General features: G+C 41.5%; 2 protein-coding genes across 3 annotated transcripts in view; one reads left to right on the top strand and one right to left on the bottom strand.

The window, feature by feature from the left end:
- Positions 1 to 855: 855 nt before the first annotated feature.
- rab5if (RAB5 interacting factor) lies at positions 856 to 14837 on the top strand. The gene is made up of 4 exons (XM_063041141.1): positions 856 to 1060; positions 7866 to 7969; positions 11051 to 11180; positions 14081 to 14837. Exons 1-4 carry the CDS (start codon positions 959 to 961, stop codon positions 14120 to 14122), a joined length of 378 nt encoding a protein of 125 aa, XP_062897211.1. The 5' UTR covers positions 856 to 958; the 3' UTR covers positions 14123 to 14837.
- A 135-nt stretch (positions 14838 to 14972) lies between these two features.
- cyldb (cylindromatosis (turban tumor syndrome), b) overlaps positions 14973 to 23673 on the bottom strand; it is a 92603-nt gene continuing 83902 nt past the window's right edge. For both annotated transcript variants that reach the window (XM_063041139.1, XM_063041140.1), the window contains exon 14: positions 14973 to 20498. In XM_063041139.1, coding sequence (XP_062897209.1) covers positions 20323 to 20498 — 176 coding nt within the window. In that variant the 3' untranslated portion in view covers positions 14973 to 20322. The remainder of the gene's footprint in view (positions 20499 to 23673) is intronic.

The following is a 23673-nucleotide window of genomic DNA, read 5'->3' as shown; positions in this document are numbered from 1 at the left end:
TGGGGAATCTGAAGGAGTAGAATCGTAAACACAAAATACTCTGCAGATGCCAGGGTCAAAGCAACACTCACAACACGCTGGAGGAACTCAGCAGGTTGGGCAGCATCCGTGGAAACGAACAGTCAACGTTTTGGGCTGGAATCCTTCTTCAGAACGGAGTCAGGGTTCCGGCCCGAAACGTTGACTGTTCGTTTCCACGGATGCTGCCCCACCTGCAGAGTTCCTCCAGTGTGTTGTGAGTGTTGAAGGAGTAGAAGTTGGCAGGTGATTAGGTGAAACCAAGTGAGGAGGAAGGTAGGTGGGTGAGTGAGGAGGGGGTGAAGTAAGAAGCTGGGAGGTGATAGGTGGAATAAGTAAAAGGCTGAAGCAGGAGGATTCTCATCATTGAGTATAGTAGACGATGGAAGAAAGGGAAGGAGGAGCACCAGAGGGTGATAATTTGCAGGTGATGAGTTTAAAGTCAAAGTGTTATCAATGTTCGCAAACACATTTAAGGATAGATAACATGATTACATTAGTCAATGAATGAAGATATTGTCATATCCTGATTGTAAAGCTCCATATTTTATAAATACATGATTTGAGGTAAATAAACACATTACCTGGTCATTATTCTCATTGCTGTCAGAATTAGTAGTTTTTATTTCCACAAATACAATTGTATTATGAGGAAAGTGCACAAAAATTGAGCTCTTGACCTTCTTATTGTTAACAGGAGGACTAATTCAACTAAGTGGTGTCCTGTGACCAGGGTGTCACGCAAGACAGGGGTAAAAGATGGCGACTATCACGACGGCATCAGTAAGCTCGAGCATGCTGGTCTACTGGAGGACTGCTGCCAGCTGACGGGAGTGTACACATGCGCAGATGCAGCGTCAGCGAGGCTGGCTGAGCGCGGGGTAAGTTTGCTACTGCCGGGGCTGAGTGAGCAGGGAGAGCCGGCCGGCGTGACTGGAGGATGAGTGGAGCCAAGTCCAGGGAACACCTCGTAGCCAACGGCGGCTTAAAAGTATCCGTCTGGAGTAAAGTGCTGAACAGTAACGCGGCCTGGGAGGATAAGGTGAGACGGAAGGGGCGTGTGGGCGAGTGAGTGCGGGGCCCAGTGGCGAGGCCCGAGGCGTCTTCCGAAAGACTGTCAAAGGTAGAACCGTTGCGCTGTGGCTGCCATCTCAGCTCCCTGTGCCCGGAATCTGCAGGGAATAGTAATACTGGAATCCAGTTAGAATTACACCTGGGGGGCTGGCCCTTTCTAAAGTTGGGTTGTCTTATGAAAAGCCCTCATTCTGATCCCACAGCTCTCACCCGCAACCCAGAGCATCATTCCTTCTACCTTACAGGGCTCCATCTCTCACCCATGGCCTTCCTGCAGACCCCAAACTGCACACCCTTCTCCACCCCCACCCCAGGCACACTTTGCCTGCAACTTGCAGCTCACACCTGCAAAATTCACCCGTGAACACTGTACGATAGGATGCTGTTCCCTCCCAGTCGCGCCCCGAGCTTGTGGAAAGGCTCCGCATTAGCCTACTCCACTAACTTGCGCATAACCTTTACTCTAACCTCCCTATTCCCTCCATTTCCCCCATTCCTGTCCATTACCTAAACGTTCAAAGTAAGTTTTGTTATCAAAGTACCTATCTCACTCGAAATTCATTTATTTTGTGGGCACGCTCAATAAATCTATAGAATAGTAACTAACAGATTCAATGAAAGACTGCCCAACTGGGTCGATCAACTAGAGTGCAGAAGAGAACAAGCTATGCAAATTTTAAAAAGAAATAATAATAAATAAGCAATAATCATTGAAAACATGAGATGAAGAGTCCTTGAAAGTGAGGCTATAGGTTGTGGGAAAAGTTCAGTGATGGGGTAAGTGAAGTTACCCCTTTGATTCAAGAGCCTGATGATCAAGGGGGTAGTAATTGATCCTGAACCTGGTGGTGTGGAATCCTGAGGCTCCTGTACCATCTTCCTGATGGCAACAGTGAGAAGAGAGCATGAGCTGGGTGGTTGGGGGTCCTCGATGTTGGATGCTGCTTTCCTGTGACGATGCTCCATAATGTTGAGTGTATTGACTCAGGCTCCCGTACCTCCTCCCTGATAGTTGTCATGAGAAGAGGGCATGTTGGAAGTATTCAGCAGGTTGGGTAGAATCTATAAAATGTAGTGTTTTGGGTTCCTGAGTTTGTTAATAATCATGTGGACTGATAATTACAGTGCTCTTTGAGATCTGTAAACATTAAGATGGTGTCATTTTCATGACATTGGTTCTCTTAAATGTAAATGGGCAATGACGAGGTATTACTAATGGTTGTTGTTCGTCCATCGTTGATGTCGATGAGGACCTGGACACCATAATGATGGTGTCGAGACTAGCGAGTGATTTGAATTTAAGTGAGGGAGAGTTGCGCAGCGCCAGCCTCACTGTCTCTTCCCAATTCCCATCTGGATCCAGTGGCAAGACAGTCTAGACGGCTGGAGATGGGACTAGGCACAGTGGATGACCAGGACGTCTTCTGTGTCTTGTCCTGCTCTACACGTTCCACGACGCTTGTAGAGACCGCCTTCTTGACCCTTCGGACCTTCCATTGGTCTCGTCCGCTCAATCCGCGGGAGTCTGTCTTCACATGCTGGGATAGACAACTCCCTGTCTCACCGAGGGTTTGAGACCCGTCGGCTACCCTCACCTGGTTTAGCCGGCTTGTCGAAGCCGTTGCCCGGGGTGTGGCCACTGTCGCATGCAAACAGCTACGGGGAGCCACAGGTGAGAGCTGAGTGCCAGGTGGGGACCAAAGGTGGACTAACCGCCCTGAAAAGGACGCGACATGTTCCCCCACCAGAGGTGCTACCCCTCCCTGACACCCCATATACTAATGGTAGGGATTGAACATTTGCTGTTTCAGGCTGAGGAGTGTCTTGGCCTGAAATGTGGACCGGTTATTCTTTTCCATAGATACAGCCTGACCTGAGTTCCTCCAGCATTTTATGTGTGTTGCTCAAGATATCCCAGCATCTCTTGTGTTAACCATGAGGCATCGAAGTGCCTCAAGATTTAGAGTGGGAGATCAAGAAGAAATATCATCTGCTATAAGCCATAGCAAATTTGTATTTAATTCTGTAAAAGTTTATAAGGTCATGAAGTTTGCCTGCTATAAACTACTGTTATGTACCCATAGTTGTGTTTGGTTATATTGCACATGGAATGCTTAGGAAGCTTCAGAAGGCTTTTCAAAATCAGTGTTGCTCATAGTTTAGAACTAGCATTCAAAGGCACTCACTTAAGTAAATCAATTTGTGCTTACAGATACATAAAAGTTGTAGAATACCACAATGCAGAAACAGGTCCTTCAGCCCATCTGGTCCATGCCAACCTCTTAATCTGCTAGTCACATCGACTTGCACCTGGGCCATAGCCTTGCACCCCCCACCTATCCAGTTTTTTCTTAAATGTTGGAATTGAACCTTCCACCACTTCCATTGGCAGCTCATTCCACACTCTCACCACTCTTTGAATGAAGAAGTTTCCTGTCATGTTTCCTTTAAACATTTCACCTTTCACCATTAACCCATGACCTCTAGTTCTGGTCTCGCCCATCCTCAGTAGAAAAAGCCTACATGCATCAACCCTATCTATCTTCTGGTTCTGAGACCCTTCGCTGGTCGGGGTCGACCGTGGATGTTGTATGCCAGCTACGTGATAAGCAAGCCGGTATGCAGACAAGTCAGGACACTACAATATGGAGAGCAAGCTGTTGCCCATGCAGCAGGTTCCCCCCCTCCATGCAACTGATGAAACTAAAGGAACGCCAGGGACCAATACAGTTTGACACCTGTGGTGTTGCAGAAGTTGCCAGTCTGCGTTGAACTCAGCGTAGCGATGCCAGCTCAAGATTTTCCTGGGGTTCACTCCCGAAATCTTCCCCATGAGTGGGTACAGTCGCAAGGCAGCAGAGGTTTGCGAGCAGAGTTTTCCTTCTCCTAGATGCGAAACATGGCTAACGAGCCCCATCTGCCTGAACCCTATCTATACCCCTCATAATTTTATATACCTCATTAATTCATACAGTTCCCAGTTTGGCCAATGTAATATTTACTGCAGACACCGCATTTGATTTTGTATACCACTTTGGTCGTGTTAATAGCTTAGTTGTTTCTTTTGGTCTGCAAAGTGCTGTCCTCAACATTGTTGTTGTTTTGGGTTGGCCAGACTGGGATTAAACTATCTATAAAGTGCCATGACTAACTCTCCCATGAAGATCGAGAGGGGCACAAATTTGACTCTGCATCTGTGAAAGTCATGGCAGCATGCAAAAAAAATTCCTAGAAGTGTGATTTTTCTGCAAAAATTTCTGGAAACAAACATGTAGACCTTGATCCTACTTATGATCCGATGCGGGCAAAATTCCAGACCATGACGCGTGAAGTTCACCATACAGCCAATCAACGACGACATTTCCTCCCCACAGCACAATTGAGTTTCCAAACTGACGGCAGTCAGCTGATTGAAAAGTATATAAAGACCAAGCATCTAGAGGACACATCACAAGCAACAGCACACTGAAGATACCTCCTTGCATGGTGATGAAACGTTTGCAAGTAAATTGCCAAAATCGGAGAATAACTCAACCGAGCACAATGTCATTTACAAATTGGAAATAATGCCATTTGATGTCAAATAATGTCATGCACATGTTGACTTTGCAGAGAAGCTGTCAGCTATTCTCTTTGGCTATGTTCACATAAATGTGTGTTTTTCTCCTAGTACTCATTGGATACCCTTCTGTAAAGTAACTGTAGAATTTAGTTCAAACAACATTAGACAGTACGAAGGGTGATAAGTTCGTGGCCTAAGGTAGGAGTCAATTTTAGAAAACCTAACACATTTATTTTTCAACATAGTCCCCTCCTACATGTACACACTTAGTCCAGTGGTCGTGGAGCATACGGATCCCTTCTTTGTAGAAGTGGTCCACACGGGGGTGATTGATAAGTTCATGGCCGAAGGTAGAAGGAGATGAGTTATTAACTTCAAACTTTATGCTTTATCACTCAGAGTTGAACTGCACGTGCATGAAACGAGAGCGTCTTGGACCTTCAGGTGGTCCACAGCAGGGGTGATTGATAAGGTTGTGGCCTAAGGTAGAAGGAGATGAGTTATACAGCTCTCGTTACATCCATGTGCAGTTCAACGCTTTGAGTGAAAATGCAGAAAGTTTGAAGTTAATAACTCATTTCCTTCTTCCTTAGGCCACAAACTTATCACCCCTGCTGTGGACCACCTGGAGGTCCAAGATGCCGACTTCTACGAAGAAGCGATCTGTATGCTCCACAACCGCTGGACTAAGTGTGTAAATGTAGGAAATAAATGTGCTAGGTTTTCTAAAATTGATGACTCCTACTGTGGGCCACGAACTTATCAGTCACCCCTCGTACATCTAGACCAGTGTTAAGAAACATTTTTACTTTGTCTTAAATGCAATGCTTACACAGTAAAATAAGATCTATTTTTCAGGAAATTATGTTCAAAGTAAATATATTGTCAAAGTACATTTATGTCACCATATGCTACTCTTGCAGGCATTCACAGTAGATACAAAGAAACCTGGTAGAATTAATGAAAAAATACTCACAAGGATGGATGTACAACCAATGTGCAAAAAAAGACAAACTGTGCAAATAAAATGTATGTAAATAAATAACACCGAGAACATGAATTGTAAAGTCTGAAACTGAGTAGGTTGTGGAATTAGTTCGGTGTTGAGGAGAGTGAAGTTATCCACATTGGCTCAGGAGCCTGATTGTTGAAGGATAATAACTGTTCCTGAACCTGGTGGTGTTGGACCTGCTATGACAGCAGCGAGAAGAGAACATGGCCTGGATGGTGGGGGTTCCTTGATGAATGGATGCTGCTTTCCTATGATAGCACTCCATGTAGATACGCTTAATGGTGGGGACGGCTTTTCCTGTGATGGACTGCACTCTATCCACTACTTTTTGTAGGCTTTTCTGATCTTCAACATGACCATACTAGGCCATGATGCAATCAGTCAGGATACTCTGTGCATCTATAGAAGTTTATCAGAGTTTTAGATGACATGCTGAATCTGTGCTGACTTCAAAGATAGTAGAGACATTTCTGTTTCTGCTGTCTGAAGCAGTGTACCGTGAGGTATTGCAAAGACCATTAGTATATTTTGAGTGGATCACCTGGGGAAATGTGGTTGGTTGGTTTCTTATTGTCACATGTACTGAGATGCAGTGAAAAGCTTGTCCTGCACTCTGTTCATATAGATCAGATCATTACACAGTGCATTGAGGCAGTACAAGGTAAAACAATAACGCAGTGCAGAGTAAAGTGCAACAGCTACAGTGAACGAGCACTGCAGGCAGATGATATGGTGCAAAATCATAATGAGATAGATTGTGAGGGAAAGAGCCCATCTTATTGTACTGTGGAACTGTTCTGTCGTCTTAAGGAGACTGTTAAGTAGTCTTGTAACAACAGTGTAGAAGCTATGCTGGAGACTGGTGACACATGCTTCCAGGCTTTTGTATCTTGGAAGGGGTGAAGTGAGAATGTCTGGGATGATTGGGGTTTTTGATCCTGTTGGCTGTTTTACTCGTACAGCAAGAAGTACAGATAGAGTCCATGGAAAGGAGGCGGATTTCTCCATGTAAATCTTCGTCCACAACTTGGCAGTTTCTTGCCGTCGTGGGTAGAGCAGTTGCCTTATCAACCAGTGGTGCATCTGGAACCTGATGTAGAGTTTTGGCCTGAAACATCCACTGCTTATTCCTCTCCATAGATGCTGCCCGACCTGCTGAGTTGCTCCAGCACTTAGTGAGTGTGTGTTTGTTTTTTGCTCTGGATATAAAGGATCTGCAGAATCTTTTGTGTTTATTCATACACACTGATGTTTTAATCAATATTTATCTTGTGAAATTTAAAATGAGCTGAATAGTAATTCTGCGTGTGGAGGAATTTGATCTGATAACGAGTGACTACTTAGCCTTTTGTGTTTCTCAAATTTCAGGTTAACGTCCAAAAAGTTGGCCCATACTGGACTGGAGTTAGAAAATACATTATGCAACTTCCTCATCTGATTTGACAGATTGCTCATCTCATTAGGGATGGCAGGAAGTCTCCTAATGCTCACAGACCACTTGGGGCCATTCTTCGAAAACTAAACAAAATTAAACAGTGGAAGTATAGAGTTTACAATATGTGGCACATGTATCTTTTTAATGCACTATGCATAATGTGCAACCTTTATCATCACTTTTAAGGATTTTTTAAAAATCAAACTTCCAGCTACCATAGCTACAGATAGATAAGCAACACACATCAAAGTTGCTGGTGAACGCAGCAGGCCAGGCAGCATCTCTAGGAAGAGGTACAGTCTCTTACTAACTCTTCCTTCAGTTAGTCCTGACGAAGGGTCTGGGCCTGAAACGTCAACTGTACCTCTTCCTAGAGATGCTGCCTGGCCTGCTGCGTTCACCAGCAACTTTGATGTGTATTGCTTGAATTTCCAGCATCTGCAGAATTCCTGTTGTTTACAGATAGATAAGGTTTCATTGTCTTTAAACCAGAATTTGTATCAAAACCACATGAGATTCTGCAGGTGCTGGAAATCCAGAGTAATATACAAAATACTGAAAGAACTGGAGAGGACTAAAGAGTTAATGTTTCAGGCCAGGGCCCATGATTTATATAATATTTATTTATATAATTTATATACTCATCCTCAGCTGAAGCTCACTGGAACTGATTCTTAACTGGATATAAATCTGTTAATGAAATGTACTAGAATTCTGGACTGTAAATTGGACAGATTAATTGATTTTGTTTCTCTCCTTTACAGGATGAATTCCTTGATGTGATCTACTGGTTTCGTCAAATAATTGCAATTATTTTGGGTGTTATCTGGGGAGTTGTTCCACTTAAAGGATTCTTGGGAATAGCAATGTAAGTCTAGATTCTGTTCATCTTGCGCTTATTTGTACAATAGGAAAATGTTTACTGTTAATACAGATGCATTTAGTGCTTTTGGATTTTGAGTTTTTTCCCTTGCCACCTGCCAACTCCAACATCCTACAAAATACATTTCAAAACTGTGGACTTTCTGGAATGTTATGATTTGATTTATTTATTTTTGGAAGGAAGCTGGAACTGAACTTGCTGTCCTAATTTTGCTAAAGTCAAATGATAAGGGGTTCCAGAAGTCTTTATTTAATAAGAGAGCCATACCCACCCTTCTTTCTAATATTCAACTTCCTGTCTTCATTCATCATCCTTAACCAAGTATGCACTAAAGGTTTCTTTTGTGACTTTAAGCAGGAATTTAGAATTGTGAGAGCAGCAGTTTAACATAGAAACATAGAAAATAGGTGCAGGAGTAGGCCATTCGGCCCTTTGAGCCTGCACCGCCATTTATTATGATCATGGCTGATCATCCAACTCAGAACCCCGCCCCAGCCTTCCCTCCATACCCCCTGACCCCCGCAGCCACAAGGGCCATATCTAACTCCCTCTTAAATATAGCCAATGAACTGGCCTCAACTGTTTCCTGTGGCAGAGAATTCCACAGATTCACCACTCTCTGTGTGAAGAAGTTTTTCCTAATCTCGGTCCTAAAAGGCTTCCCCTCTATCCTCAAACTGTGGCCCCTCGTTTTGGACTTCCCCAACATCGGGAACAATCTTCCTGCATCTAGCCTGTCCAATCCCTTTAGGATCTTATACGTTTCAATCAGATCCCCCCTCAATCTTCTAAATTCCAACGAGTACAAGCCCAGTTCATCCAGTCTTTCTTCATATGAAAGTCCTGCCATCCCAGGAATCAATCTGGTGAACCTTCTTTGTACTCCCTCTATGGCAAGGATGTCTTTCCTCAGGTTAGGGGACCAAAACTGCACACAATACTCCAGGTGTGGTCTCACCAAGGCCTTGTACAACTGCAGTAGTACCTCCCTGCTTCTGTACTCGAATCCTCTCGCTATAAATGCCAGCATACCATTCGCCTTTTTCACCACCTGCTGTACCTGCATGCCCACTTTCAATGACTGGTGTATAATGACACCCAGGTCTCATTGCACCTCCCCTTTTCCTAATCGGCCATCATTCAGATAATAATCTGTTTTCCTATTTTTGCCACCAAAGTGGATAACTTCACATTTATCCACATTAAATTGCATCTGCCATGAATTTGCCCACTCACCCAACCTATCCAAGTCACCTGCATCCTCTTAGCATCCTCCTCACAGCTAACACTGCCACCCAGCTTTGTGTCATCCGCAAACTTGGAGATGCTGCATTTAATTCCCTCATCCAAGTCATTAATATATATTTTAAACAACTGGGGTCCCAGCACTGAGCCTTGCGGTACCCCACTAATCACCGCCTGCCATTCTGAAAAGGTACCGTTTATTCCCACTCTTTGCTTCCTGTCTGCTAACCAATTCTCCACCCACACCAATACCTTACCCCCAATACCGTGTGCTTTAAGTTTGCACACTAATCTCCTGTGTGGGACCTTGTCAAAAGCCTTTCGAAAATCCAAATATACCACATCCACTGGTTCTCCCCTATCCACTCTACTAGTTACATCCTCAAAAAATTCTATGAGATTCGTCAGACATGATTTTCCTTTCACAAATCCATGCTGACTTTGTCCAATGATTTCACCGCTTTCCAAATGTGCTGTTATCACATCTTTGATAACTGACTCCAGCAGTTTCCCCACCACTGACATTAGGCTAACCGGTCTATAATTCCCCGGTTTCTCTCTCCCTCCTTTTTTTAAAAGTGGAGTTACATTAGCCACCCTCCAATCCTCAGGAACTAGTCCAGAATCTAACGAGTTTTGAAAAATTATCACTAATGCATCCACTATTTCTTGGGCTACCTCCTTAAGCACTCTAGGATGCAGACCATCTGGCCCTGGGGATTTATCTACCTTCAATCACTTCAATTTACCTAACACCACTTCCCTACTAACATGTATTTCGCTCAGTTCCTCCATCTCACTGGACCCTCTGTCCCCTACTATTTCTGGAAGATTATTTATGTCCTCCTTAGTGAAGACAGAACCAAAGTAATTATTCAATTGGTCTGCCATGTCCTTGCTCCCCATAATCAATTCACCTGTTTCTGTCTGCAGGGGACCTACATTTGTCTTTACCAGTCTTTTCCTTTTTACATATCTATAAAAGCTTTTACAGTCCGTTTTTATGTTCCCTGCCAGTTTTCTCTCATAATCTTTTTTCCCCTTCCTAATTAAGCCCTTTGTCCTCCTCTGCTGAACTCTGAATTTCTCCCAGTCCTCAGGTGAGCCACTTTCTCTGGCTAATTTGTATGCTACTTCTTTGGAATTGATACTATCCCTAATTTCTCTTGTCAGCCACGGGTGCACTACCTTCCTTGATTTATTCTTTTGCCAAACTGGGATGAACAATTGTTGTAGTTCATCCATGCAACCTTTAAATGCTTGCCATTGCATATCCACCGTCAATCCTTTAAATGTCATTTGCCAGTCTATCTTAGCTAATTCACGTCTCATACCTTCAAAGTTACCCCTCTTTAAGTTCAGAACCTTTGTTTCTGAATTAACTATGTCACTCTCATATATATATATATATATATCTATTATTTTATATTTTAACATAAATAAAAAATGGGTGTGGGTTGTGGGTTCGGCATTGGGTTCTTCCTGACAAATAGGTTTTCAAAGAACAAACTATGTAAAATAACATACAAACTGCAAGTATAGCTCAACAGATCAGGCAGCATCTATTGAGGGGAATAAACAGTTGATGTTTTATCAGGATTGGAAAGGAAGAGGGGCAGAATAAAAGGTGGGAGAGAGGAGAAGGAATACAAGCTGGCAGGTCAGGGAGTCTGCCCAAAACATCCAACTAATCCACCAGCATTTTGTTTGTGTTCCTCAAGATTTCCAGAGAATGCAAAATCTTCTGTGTTTGTAAACTAACATAAATTTTGTTATGATCTGAACATCTGTGTAAGTGGTTGCTGGGTTTTCTGCTTGCAGATTTTGCCTGATCAATGCAGGGATCCTATACCTCTACTTTAGCAGCTTCCAACAGGTGGATGAAGAAGAATATGGCGGAACATGGGAACTAACAAAAGAGGGATTTATGACATCTTTTGCATTGTTTCTGGTAACTATTCTTTGAGATAATATAGAGCAGGGGTTCCCAACCTGTGGTCCTCAGACTCCTTGGATAATGGTAGGGTCCATGGCAGAAAAAAGGCTGGGAATCCCTGACAAAGGGCAATCCTGTCACATAAGAGTATTGTTTAATACCTTGAAACACTGAAACAGTTCTCTTTAAACGCACACAAAATGCTGTAGGAACTCGGCAGGCCAGGCAGCATCTATGGAAAAGAGTACAGTTGACGTTTCGGGCTGAGACCCTTCAGCAGGTCTGGAGAAAAAAAGCTGAGGAATAGTGTTAAAAGAGGAAGAGGGGAGGGAGAAATGCAAGGTGGTAGGTCAAACTGGGAGGAGGAGGGTGAAGTAAAGAGCTGGGAAGTTGATTGGTGAAAGAGTTACAGTGCTGAAGAAGGGGGAATCTTGATAGGAGAGGGCAGAAGGCCATGGGAGAATAGGGGCAAGGAGCACCAGAGAGAGGCAATGAGCGGGCAAGGAGATGAGGTGAGAGAGGGAAAAGGGGATGGGGACTGGTAAAGGGGGGTGGGGGGAGAGGCCATTACCGGAAGTTCGAGAAATGAATGTTCATGCCATCAGGTTGGAGGCTACCCAGCTGGAATATAAAGTGTTGTTCCTCCAACCTGAGTGCAGCCTCATCACTACAGTAGAGGAGGATGTGGATAGACATATCAGAATGGGAATGCCTCCTCTACTGTAATTCCCTATAATGTTGGTACTCTTTTTTTCTCTCTTCAATCCTGCCGAAGGGTCTCAGCCAAAATGTTGAATTACTCTTTTCTATAGGTGCTGTCTAGCCTGCTGAGTTCCTTGTGTGTGTGTTGCCTGGATTTCCTGGATCTGCAGATTTTCTCTTGTTTCCACATAACACAATCTCAACCAACTTGACTCCTAAGGATCAATTCATTTGTAAATTTTTTGCTTTGTCTGCATTGAAATTCCTACTTCTATGAGTTTTGTACACAATTGTAAAAGATTTACAAAACTATCAATGTGTAAGCATACAATCACTGCCCCCCCCAGAGGAACTCAGTAGGTCAGACAGCATCTTTGGAGAGGAATAAACAGTTGATGTTTGGGGCCAAGCGCCTCCTCTGGGGTGGCACAATAGTGTAGTGGTTAGCACAATGCTTTACAGTACCAGCATCCCGGGTTCAATTCCTATCAATGCCTCTAAAGAGTCTGTACGTTCTTCCGGTGGCTGCATGGATTTCCTCCCAGTCCAAGAATGTACCAGTTGGTAGGTCAATTGATTATTGTAAATTGTCACGTGATTAGGATTAAATGGGGAGGGGGGGTTGCTGGATGTCATAGCTTGAAGGGACTGGAAGGGCCTATTCTGCACAGGTTATGGTAGGACCTTCCATTAGTCCTGATGAAGGGTCTCAGCCCAAAACATATGTTTATTCCTCTCTGTAGATGCTGCCTGACCTGCTGAGTTCCTCCAGCATTTTGTGTGTGTGTGTGTTTTACATTAGTTAATCTGGGTATCCAGTGTCTGCAGAATCTCTTGCACTCGTAATCCAGGTTGAGCCTTCACTCCAATACTGAGAAGTGATAAACATTCGGTCTTTAGGTAAGATGCTAAATGATGCCACCAGCCATGCTCTATGGTACTACTTGAACAAGAAATTCTTCTGTTTCCTCCAATATTTAGCATTCAACCAAGTTCAGAAACAAGTCATGTCATCAATTTATATAGGAATCCGTTAGTCTCGTGAGACCATGGATTTGCGCCTTGGAAGGTTTCCAGGGCGCAGGCCTGGGCAAGGTTGTATGGAAGACCAGCAGTTGCCCATGCTGCAAGTCTCCCCTCTCCACGACACCAATGTTGTCCAAGGGAAGGGCATTAGGACCCATACAGCTTGGCACCAGTGCCGTTGCAGAGCAATGTGTGGTTAAGTGCCTTGCTCAAGGACACAACACACTGCCTCAGCCAAGGCTCGAACTAGCGACCTTCAGACCACTAGACGAACGCCTTAACCACATGCCGCGTGGCACGCCATGTCATCAGTACTTCTAATTGGGTGACTGTTGTATTCATTACAGCTGTTAGTTACGTTACAGCAGTTATTGCAACTTTAATAGAAACAATGGCAGTAAATTTTGAAATGTGTCAAGATGGTGGAAGGTGCTATGTGATCTTTGCTGGTTTTAATTGAATTGAGTCAGCCTGAATTGAAAGAGCTCCAAGTTCAGGGAGAAAAGTTAGCGGTATGAATTCCACTTCCCATCACTATTTTGTAACCTACACTGGAAAATGGGTAAGGTGATTTAAAAAAATATCAGTTGAGCTGATACACATCGCAAGCTGACATAACCTACCCACAGTCAGCCTGAAGGCTAACAGGTGAGGAATAACTGTTTAGTTTGGATGCTGGGTTATCATGGGATGGCATGGTGGCATAGCGGTTAGCATAATGGTTTATAATACCAGTAACGCTGGGTCAATTCTTCCTGCTGCCTGTTAGGAGTTTGTATCTTCTCTCTGTTTATTGCATGGTTTTCCTCCCACATTGGGAAGACCTAAGGGTTAGTAGGTTAATTGGTCAAGTGGATGTAATAGGGCGTTGTGGGCTCATTGAGCTGGAGGAGCCTGTTACTGTGTTGTATCTCTAAATAAAATAAAAATTATTAATGGTGTGTGCAGGGACATATTCCATTTTGCCGGTTGGAGCGTGAGGGTGGAGGAGAGGAAGCTATAGTATAAGCTAAAATTGGCAATAAATTATAAAGCTCAATTATTGGATATTTGCCAGATATATAAATTATCGAAGAACATGTACCCTGAATCATTTCCTTTTTATCTTTTCTGTCTCAGATTCTTCTGAATAACAACATTAATTTTTTAAGTGTCACTTGTCATAGATTTCTGTTATTGGTTTCTAGGTTGTTTGGATCATCTTTTACACAGCAATTCACTTTGACTGAAGATCAAAAACTGTCATCAGTTCCTGCCAGTTTTAAATGTTGAAAGAGAAATCAAACACTTTACTGGGTGTATATTATATGGGGAAAAAAAACTCGCAGTAGTTCAGTATCTTTTGTACCATCAAATCATGGGACCTGTGAAGACTCCATGGTACAGCTTGCAGGAAGTTGCATTCCCATTGCTGTTTTAATGTATGGAGAATTTCAGGAATTTTACAAGACGTGGATCTCTTTGGCCACCATGGTTTCGAGAGCTACAGCAGCATTGAAGTGCAGCTTCCCAGTGTAATTCCCTACAATGTTGGTACTCATGTAGTTAGTATCTATTTTAATTTAATTAATGTAAATTATCTGTAGAATTGGAGAAGAAACATTAATTTTTAACTTGTACATCTTTAAGAGTTTGTATTTCAGACTTTATAATGGAAAATGATTGCACCTTGGTAGCATTAAAATTACAAACCAAGACTGTTTTGTACCTGCTTTAAAGATCAAAGTGGTTTAACCAACGTTTCAAATTTTCAGTCAACTGATAAAGTTTTGATACCTGGAGCAGGTTTATTGAATGTTTTGTACTGGCTCATATTCTTGTCTTCCTTTTTTTCCTACTAATGTACATATCAGATTATATAGATATCAAACATTTTGGTGCTTTGGATTACAATAATCCCAAAGCTTTGAGACTACCTCCTTTTCACTACCCCAAAGTAATTAACAGACAGGAAAAGATCTGGCTAATACAGCCTTATCCACCAAATTGTAAAGCCTTGTACATGACAGTATTGGGCTTCCATCGTGCGTTCAAAAAGTAATGATAATTCCACTGTTGGGTTACAATGTGGGAAATTAGTCTCCGTTACTTGAGTCCTGGTGATAGCTCCTTGCAAAACCTACCCGTTGTTAGAAGAGGTCTCTGATTTACCTTGAAACAGTGCAGCTTCTGCTTCAGGGCATTGAACAAAATGATATCCATGGCATGAGGTGTTAGTAGGTCTCTGAGCATCACAGTATTATAGGAGAAACAGTTATCTCCAGACCCCTAATTTAAATCTGGCTTTGTATTTAAACCCGTGAACCCGAGTTCAGAAAAATCTGGTGTACATGCATGATGGTTTTTTCCAATTTATATTCATCTCTCTCCCACATCTGTCCATTTCTAAACTATATACATGCAACTTTTACCTTGCCTTGATAACTAGATATTTTTACTACCTTTGATTGAACTTGAAATATTTCATTTATGATGTATTTATGTAGGATCAGTAGGAGGCCTCCAAATTATGCCTCGGCAAACAGAGTATAGTTGGTGCTCTGCATACACTTGAATTAGCAGGATCTCAGTAGTGTTAAAATTACAGTTTATCATATGATTAGTTATGTATTTGTATGTTTAATTGCTATAGCATCTGTGTCTAACCACAATCCATAGTCTTATTGCTGTTATAACTTAGAAAATTTATTGATCTCTGCCTCTCTAGTGTTTCTGAATTGCAATGATGTGCAGCTGCTATTCCAAACTGTGTTGAATCTGGGTTTGCTAGCTGTGACTGAAATTGTTGTCTTGCTTGTTTGGTTTGGTACATAGCTATAACAGTAATTTTCAAACACTCTGGACATGCTGTTTTAGAGCAAGATATTAAGTGGGTTGTAAGTCTTAAGGCAGCAAATTGGAACTATGCTTGCTGCCAGAATATTGCAAATGCCAAGAATGGAAACATTTAATTTGGGCATTATAAATAGAATCTCTCCTGGTTTTTGGTTTGTAATTAGTATCCACTGATTGTTACCTTGGCCATAAGGCTGGATACAGGTTGCAAGAAATGGATTTTAAATTTGTAGGTTCCCTTCCTCATCAATTTTATGATGGCCATCACATCAGGTTTAACTTCTAATACTGCATCAAATTGCCAAAATGTTCCCTCTGTGTGCATTTGGAGGTGCCATTTCTGGAGTTGAGAGAGCAGCTACATGTCCAAGGCCCTTATTTCAGGGCAGTGAACCACACCAAGCCAATCAAAAATCAAGCCGGAAGTATTCCATTCATTTTAATCATCCTCTTGCATTGTATCCTGTCTTAAGCATGAACATAATGTAAATATTAAAAGTACATATAATTTTGATTATCCAATAATATTGCAAGGGGGGAAATCCCTTGAATGTATTTTGCAGAGGTTTAGCTAATGGTGATCTGCTTTGTGCTTTTAAACTAATGATAATCTCAGAATTCTAAAATGGAAAATGACAATACAGAGATAAGGCCTGAATGCATTGAGTGTCTGATCATCTTTCCTTCAATGTAGTATCTTTTACAGCTATGAAGAGCTAGTTTGTCTGATTCTCTACATTACACGTTTGGAAGTTCACATCCTTGGCCTGAGGGGAGTTTTGATGTTTTCCAGTGTAATGGGAACAGAAGTAGAAGCCTACTGGCCTCGAGTTTCTTAATTAATGTGGCTGATCCAGTGCATCAAGTTTATTCTTTTGCCCAACCCATCTGTTGGTCCATGTTGAGAGAAGTCCTGTGTAAAGATGAACAGAGTACTGCTGCTTTCTTCATCAGCAAAAAGCATGGAAAAGCCTTTTTATAGAATTGGTTGCTTCAATTGTTTAATAACATTGAAAAGCATTTTAACATCAAGTTATATGAAACATCTATGCGGAAATGAGTTTTATTTTTTTATTCTCCTGTACTTTATAATTTATGATTAGGCCTCCAACAGAACCATTCACTGAGGAGATAAAGATCCCCTTAATTTCTTGTAGACAAAATCAGGTAGTTCTGGGGGTGCCGCACAGAACATTAGAAAATAGGAGCAGGAGCAGGCCAGGCCAAGCCAATGCAATCCTGATATTAGATATAGTCAGGCTGATCTGCCCAGACCTCATTTCCATTTTTGCAGAAGATCCCACAGTCCTCCATTCCCCAATCTTTCAAAAAAAAAATCTACATCCTTAAATATCTTGTAGAATCAGTTCTAAGGTTTGCAGAGCAATGTTTCTAAGGTAATATCAATTGAACTGGAGTGGTTCTGGAGGTAATTAAGGTGAAATTGGAAGAGTGAAAGGGTGGGAACAGTGAGGTCATGCATGGATTGCAGCAGGATATTGTGAACTTTTAAATTATGTTGGTGGATTGAGAACCCATGTCATTTATCAGGTACAGGGAATGATCAGTAAGTGATAATTTTATTAAGTGGAGGAAGGGTTGCTGCCCAGAGGAGCATTGGAATAGTTGAGGTCAGAAGTTACAGAAGGATGACTGTCTAATATGAGAACAACTGACAATGCAGTGTGTGAAAATATGTGGTCAAAACTCAGGTCAGTTAAACATGATACCAAGGTTACAAATGAGCACAGAGGGGTGAATTCAATAGGGCATGAACAGTAACTTTTCAATGAATGGGTTCTTGAGAAATTTGTAACTCATTTATTGCTAATCTTGGGCAAATTGGACAGAAATAGTTACCATTTCAAAGGTTCATTTATTAAAGTATACAACTGAAATTATTCAATTCTCTCAGTAGTCATGAAACAAAGAAAGGCAACACAATCATCAACTCTCAAATATTCTTCCCCACAATAAAAAAAAAACAACAGGCATATTGACTCCTAAATCTCTCCTCCTGCCCAAAAAAAATTTCGAAAACGGATCAGGCACATCAACCCCCAAATCCCTCCTCCCACACAAAAAAAACAAACAGAACAGATTCCTTCTGCACATTAAAAAAAAACCCTGAGAAGATTGGGCAAAAAATAAATACAAAACTTATAAGCCTGGCAAAAAAAGAGTCTATAGTCCAAGTCTACGTCCACACTCCAACTGCAGCAAAAACCTGAGCAACACTTGGAGTGCAGCAGTAGGCACTCTCCTCTCCATTACAGAGTACCAATCAAAATGCAAGCACCTGGTGCTTACCCGCTGCACTCATTATGATGCTTTAATCATCAAAATGGAGCCAAACAGTGGTTTACACCTCATCTTGCAGCCTGCCCACTACGAGGTTTGCACACACAGCCTCTTCCTCTTGGAGACTGTAGATTGATGGAACATCCAAAAAGCAAAACACAGGCTCCAACAGTTCCAGAATCACATTCAAGATGAGAAACAAACACAAAAGTGAAAAAGATGGTTCCATGATCTATCCAGATGTTGACCAAAGGAGCGTTGTATGCAGGTGCCATCTTGAGTGGAAGTCAAAGATCACTTCAGGTTGAACAGAGAAAATTCTTCCGCTGTGGGTAGTGGACTGGCCCTATAAGAAATAGTAGTGGGTGCACAATCACACCAATTTTGAGGTTAACATGAATAAATAATGGATGGACTAAAGTCCAAGCTGTTTTTTTTTAAGTCAATTTGTCCACTAAAGGATGGGATAATAACCCTGTAACTTCTGCAAAGCAGGATTACTGAAGAACTTGTGCAAAACCATTGAATATCGTAAATATCAAGTAGACAAATGTTTATGAAGAGTGAAGATGTAAATAATAATAGAAAACAATTTCTGAGGTAGCCCACAAGACTCCATTCCATTAGATTTAGAAGAATGGGGGAGGGGGGGAATCTCAATGAAATGTATCAAATATTGAAAGGGCTAGATGGAGTGGATGTGGAGAGGATGTTTCCTATAGTGAGGGAGTCTAGGACCAGAGGTCACAGCCTCAGAATACTAGGACATCCCTTTAGAACAGAGATGCAGAGGAATTTCTAAACCAGAGAGTGGCAAACATATGGAATTATTACCACAGCTTGCTGTGGAGGTCAAGTCATTGGGTATATTTAAAGTGCAGGTTGATAGGCTATGATTAGTAAAGATCTCAAAGGTTACAGAGGGAAGGCAGGCGAATGGGGTTGGGGGAGATTGAGTCATGATGTGGTGAAGCTGATGCATTGGACCAAATGGCCTACATCTGCTCCTGTCTTATTAAAGGATGTGAACAATGTTCTTGTATTAATACACAGCCAAAGGGATTACAAGTAAAATTGGTGCAATCATGCCCACTACAGAGTGCCCAGCAGACAATTTAAGATCTATCTCTGCTAGCTTTCCAGAATTCCTATCAGATAATTTACAACTATTCAGATAATTTCAGTCTAAACAATTTATGAAAAGCAAAAGATGAAGTACTTTTTCACTTACTGCCAAATTCCAAATGCAAGAATAAAAATATAAAGTTTACACAGTAAAGGAGTCATTAAAGAAACAGGTGACATGAACAGTGCATTACAATATTTTCTCTAACCTATACAACAATGAATAAAAACAGTCCAGATTTCCTAAGAAGCATAAGTGAAGGAACATTTCTGGCAATCGTGCTGTGACTTACACAATATGCAGAAAGTTCCAGAAACAATTTGTGAAGAGTCCTTGAATAAAGTGCACACACCGAGTTTTTATTTCCACTCAGTCTACTCGGTAATATACTTCAAATTCATTGAAATCGTTGTGTAAAGTACAATTTGGGTTACAAGTTTTTTTCCAATGAATTTCTCAGGTAAGTCCAAGGTAGGAGTACACACTCAAAGCTTTCTCAAACTGTTGCACTGACTGGTCGTTTGACCACCATGTTCTGGACATCAAGTGGCTTTTCTGGTAAAAAGGCTAAAAATGTACTGTTGTGCACTATGGAATGAGTCATGACGATTAGTTGGAAAGAGATAAAATCATTTGCCAAAAATTTCATAAAATTCAAATCAAATCCAATTATTTTCTGCACCATTGATTGATTCTGGCAGTGTTAATAGGAACCAAGCACGCAGAGATGTTAGTGCAGTTGAGTTATCTGTAGACCAAATGATGCTGTTTTTATGCAATATATTCAAAATATTTGCATGCTAATTATATAATTTATGCACATCCAAGTTCTTCATATTGGTTGGTTCCTGATAATCAGCAATTTCTTTCATTAGTTTTAAACCAAAGCAGAATTATTATATACCTCCCCGCAAAACCTACTTCCATCTTTCACTTAAATTCTCTAATTCTCCAATATATTTCTGTAAAAAATTGCAGCTGAACATTCACTTAAAATGTGACTTAAAGGTAAAATCCAAAGTGGCATTGTTCACAATGTTTTATAATGCCCAGTATATTATTTGATAAATATGAAGCAATTGATAATCCTTGTTACATTGCTGGTGTACCGGCCTTCAGCGAAATAAATGCCTACCACAGTGTCACTCAGGCATTTTGTCTCACGAGTCACTTATACAAACACATTCTTGGGCTCCTATACATGCACATGTAGGCATCACAGAAAAGTCTTTTGGCAAATCCATCAAGCTGCTTCAGGTTGGTATAAGACAGCTTTTCTTCTGACATCATCAGGTAATCACCTATTTGTGGACAAGCTGTAATCTCTGGGATATTCTCGTCACCTAAGATAGACAAAATACATTGGTCAGCAGAGGAAAAAGAAAATTACCTCTCTTTGCGCACTAGAAGCAATAGGTTTAAATATATATAATTCTTGTGTTCAGTCATAAATGGGGCAAATTTCAGACCAAGTACCACTTTAAAGTAAGCAGAGAAAGCCAAATGAAGCTGCAGATCTACACTCAGTGGCCACTTTATTGGGTACACCTGCTCATTATCTAATTAGCCAATCATGTGGCAGTAACTTGATGCATAAAAGCATTCAGTCATGGTTAGAGCATCAGCTGCTGTTCAGACCAAATATCAGATGAGGAATGTGTGTGATTTGAGTGATTTTGATCATGGAGTAATTGTTGGTGCCAGATGGAGTGGTTTGAGTATTTCAGAAATTGCAGATCTCCTAGGATTTCTACACACAGTCTCTAGAGTTTACAGAAAACGGTGTGATACACAAAAGTAATTCAGTTTGGCGAGCAAAAATGCTTGTTAGTGAGGTCAGAGAAGAATGGCCAGACTGGTTCAAGCTGACAAGAAGGTGACAGTAACTCAAAAAACCACGAATTACAACAATAATGTGCAGAAGAGCATCTCTGAGTGCACAACACATCAAACCATGAAGTGGATGGGCTACAGCAGCAGAAAACCACATACACTCAATGGCCATTTTATTAGGTACAGGAGGTACCTACTAAGTGGCCACTGAGTGTATATTTGTAACAGGCAAGTTCAAAATACTAACTCCAATTACAAAAGTCCAATAATCTAGAAGGTCTGGAAAACCTAAAGAATTTGCAGCCAGCTTGCCAGGTTCTGTTTCCATGCTCTCTTCAAGCACACACAGGCAATTGGGATGAACAGGGAAGATGCTGTTTCCATGACTATGCTGGAATCTGGAGCAAACAATTAGCTGGAGGAACTCACTAAGTTGAGCAGCTAATGGCAGTTAAATACAGGCCTCCAAACAGTAGCTGGGATGTGGACCACAGATTACAACAGGAAATAGAAAAGGTGTGTCAAAAGGGAAATGTTATGATAGTCCCAGGAGATTTCAACATGCAGGTTAATTGGGAAAACCAGGTTGAAAATGGAGCTCGAGAAAGTGAGTTTGTTCAATGCCTATGAGATGGATTTTTAGAGCCATCTGTCGTTGAGCCAACTAGGGGATCAACTATACTGGATGGGGTGCTATGTAATGAACCGGAGATGATTCAGGAACTTAAGGTAAAGGAACCCTTAGGGCAAAGTGATGACAATATGAATAAAATTTCATAGGGAGAAAGTAGTCTGACGTAGCAGGATTTCAGTGAAGTAAAGGAAATTACAGTGGTACAAGACAGGAGTTGGCCAAAGTAAGGTGGAAGAAGATGCTGGCAAGGATGACAGCAGAGCAGCAATGACATGAGTTTCTAGGAAAGGTGCAGTATAAATATATTCCAAAAACAAAGAAATACTCAAATGGCAAAACAGTACATTTGCCATAATAATAGCAAAAGAGAGGGCATACAACAAAGCAAAAGTTAGTGGGAAGACAGAGGATTGGGAAGCTTTTAAAACACTACAGAGGGTAACTAAAAGAACCATTAGGAGGGAAAAGATGAAATATGAAAGCTAGCTAGTAAACAATATCAAAGTAGATAGTGAAAGCTTTTACAAGTATATAAAAAATAAAGAGATGAGAGTGGATATTGAACCACTAGAAAATGAGGCCGGAGAAATAATAATGGGGGACAAGGAGATGGCAGATGAACTAAATGAGTATTTTGCAACAATCTTCACTGTGGAAGACACTAGCAGTGTGCCAGACGGTGAAGGGTGTGATGGAAGAGATGTGCAGTTACTATTACATGAGAGATGGTTCTCAAAAAGCTGAAAGACCCAAGGGTACACAAGTCACTTGGAACAGATGACCTGCACCCTAGGTTCCTGAAAGAGGTAGCAGTGGAGGCATTAGTAATGATCTTTCAAAAATCATTGGACTCTGGCATGGTGTCAGAGTACGAGAAGATTGCAAATGTCACTCTTTAAGAAAGGAGGAAGGTAGAAGAAAGGAAATGATAGACCAGTTAGCCTGACCTCAGTGGTTCGAGAGATGTTGGGAGTCAATTGTTAAGGATGAGGTTATGTAATACTTGGTGACACAAGATAGGACAAAGTCAGCATGGTTTCCTTAAGGGAAATCTTGCCTGACTAACCAATTTGGATTCTTTGAGGAGATTAAATGTTGGATAGATAAGGAGGAGGTAGTGGATGTTGTATATTTAGTCTTTCAGAAGGCCTTTGACAAGGTGCCATACATAAGGCTGCTTACCAAATTAAGAGCCCATGGTATTACAGGAAAAGTACGGGCATGGTTCGAGCGTTGGCTGATTGGTAGGAGGCAGCAAGTGGGAATAAAAGGATCCTTTTCTTGTTGGCTCTCTGAGTCTAGTGGGGTTCCGTAGGGGTCGGTGTTGGGACTACTACTTTTTATGCTGTGTATCAATGATTTAGATGATGGAATAGATGTCTTTGTTGCCAAGTTTGCAGATGATACGAAGATTGGTGGAGGGGCAGGTAATATTGAGGAAACAGGTAGGCTGCAGAAGAAGTTGGACAGATTAGGAGAATGGGCAAGAGAGTGGGAAATAAAATACAATGTTGGAAAATACTTGGTCATGCACTTCGGTAAAAGAAATAAACCAAATTATCTTTTTAAACGGGGAGCAAATCCAATTATCTGAGATGCAGAGGGACTTAGGAGTCCTTGTGCAGATCACCCTAAAGGTTAACTTGCAGGTAGAGTTGATGGTGAGGAAGGCAAATGCCATGTCAGCATTCATTTCAAGAGGTCTTGAATACAAGACTGGGGATGTGATTCTGAGGCTTTACAAGGCACTGGTGAGGCTTCACCTTGAGTATTGTGAACAGTTTTGGGCTCCTCATTTAAGAAAAGATTAGCTAGCATTGAAGAGGGCTCAGAGGAGGTTCATATGAATGATTCCAGGAATGAAAGGGTTGTCATACGAGGAACATTTGATAGCTCTGGGTCTGTACTCGCTGGAATATAGAAGGATGGGGGGGGGGAGAATCTCATTAAAACCTATTAAGATTCTCAAGACCTTTTGCATCTCAGATTTTTGTAATCTGTCTCCAGTTATTAAACAGTCAACCCTTTCACTTCTACCAAAGTGCATGACC

The sequence above is a fragment of the Mobula hypostoma genome, chromosome 2 (genome assembly GCF_963921235.1).
Source record: "Mobula hypostoma chromosome 2, sMobHyp1.1, whole genome shotgun sequence".
NCBI lineage: Eukaryota > Metazoa > Chordata > Chondrichthyes > Myliobatiformes > Myliobatidae > Mobula > Mobula hypostoma.
The sequence above is the reverse complement of the archived record's forward strand: the minus strand, read 5'-3'. Positions and strand labels throughout refer to the sequence as shown.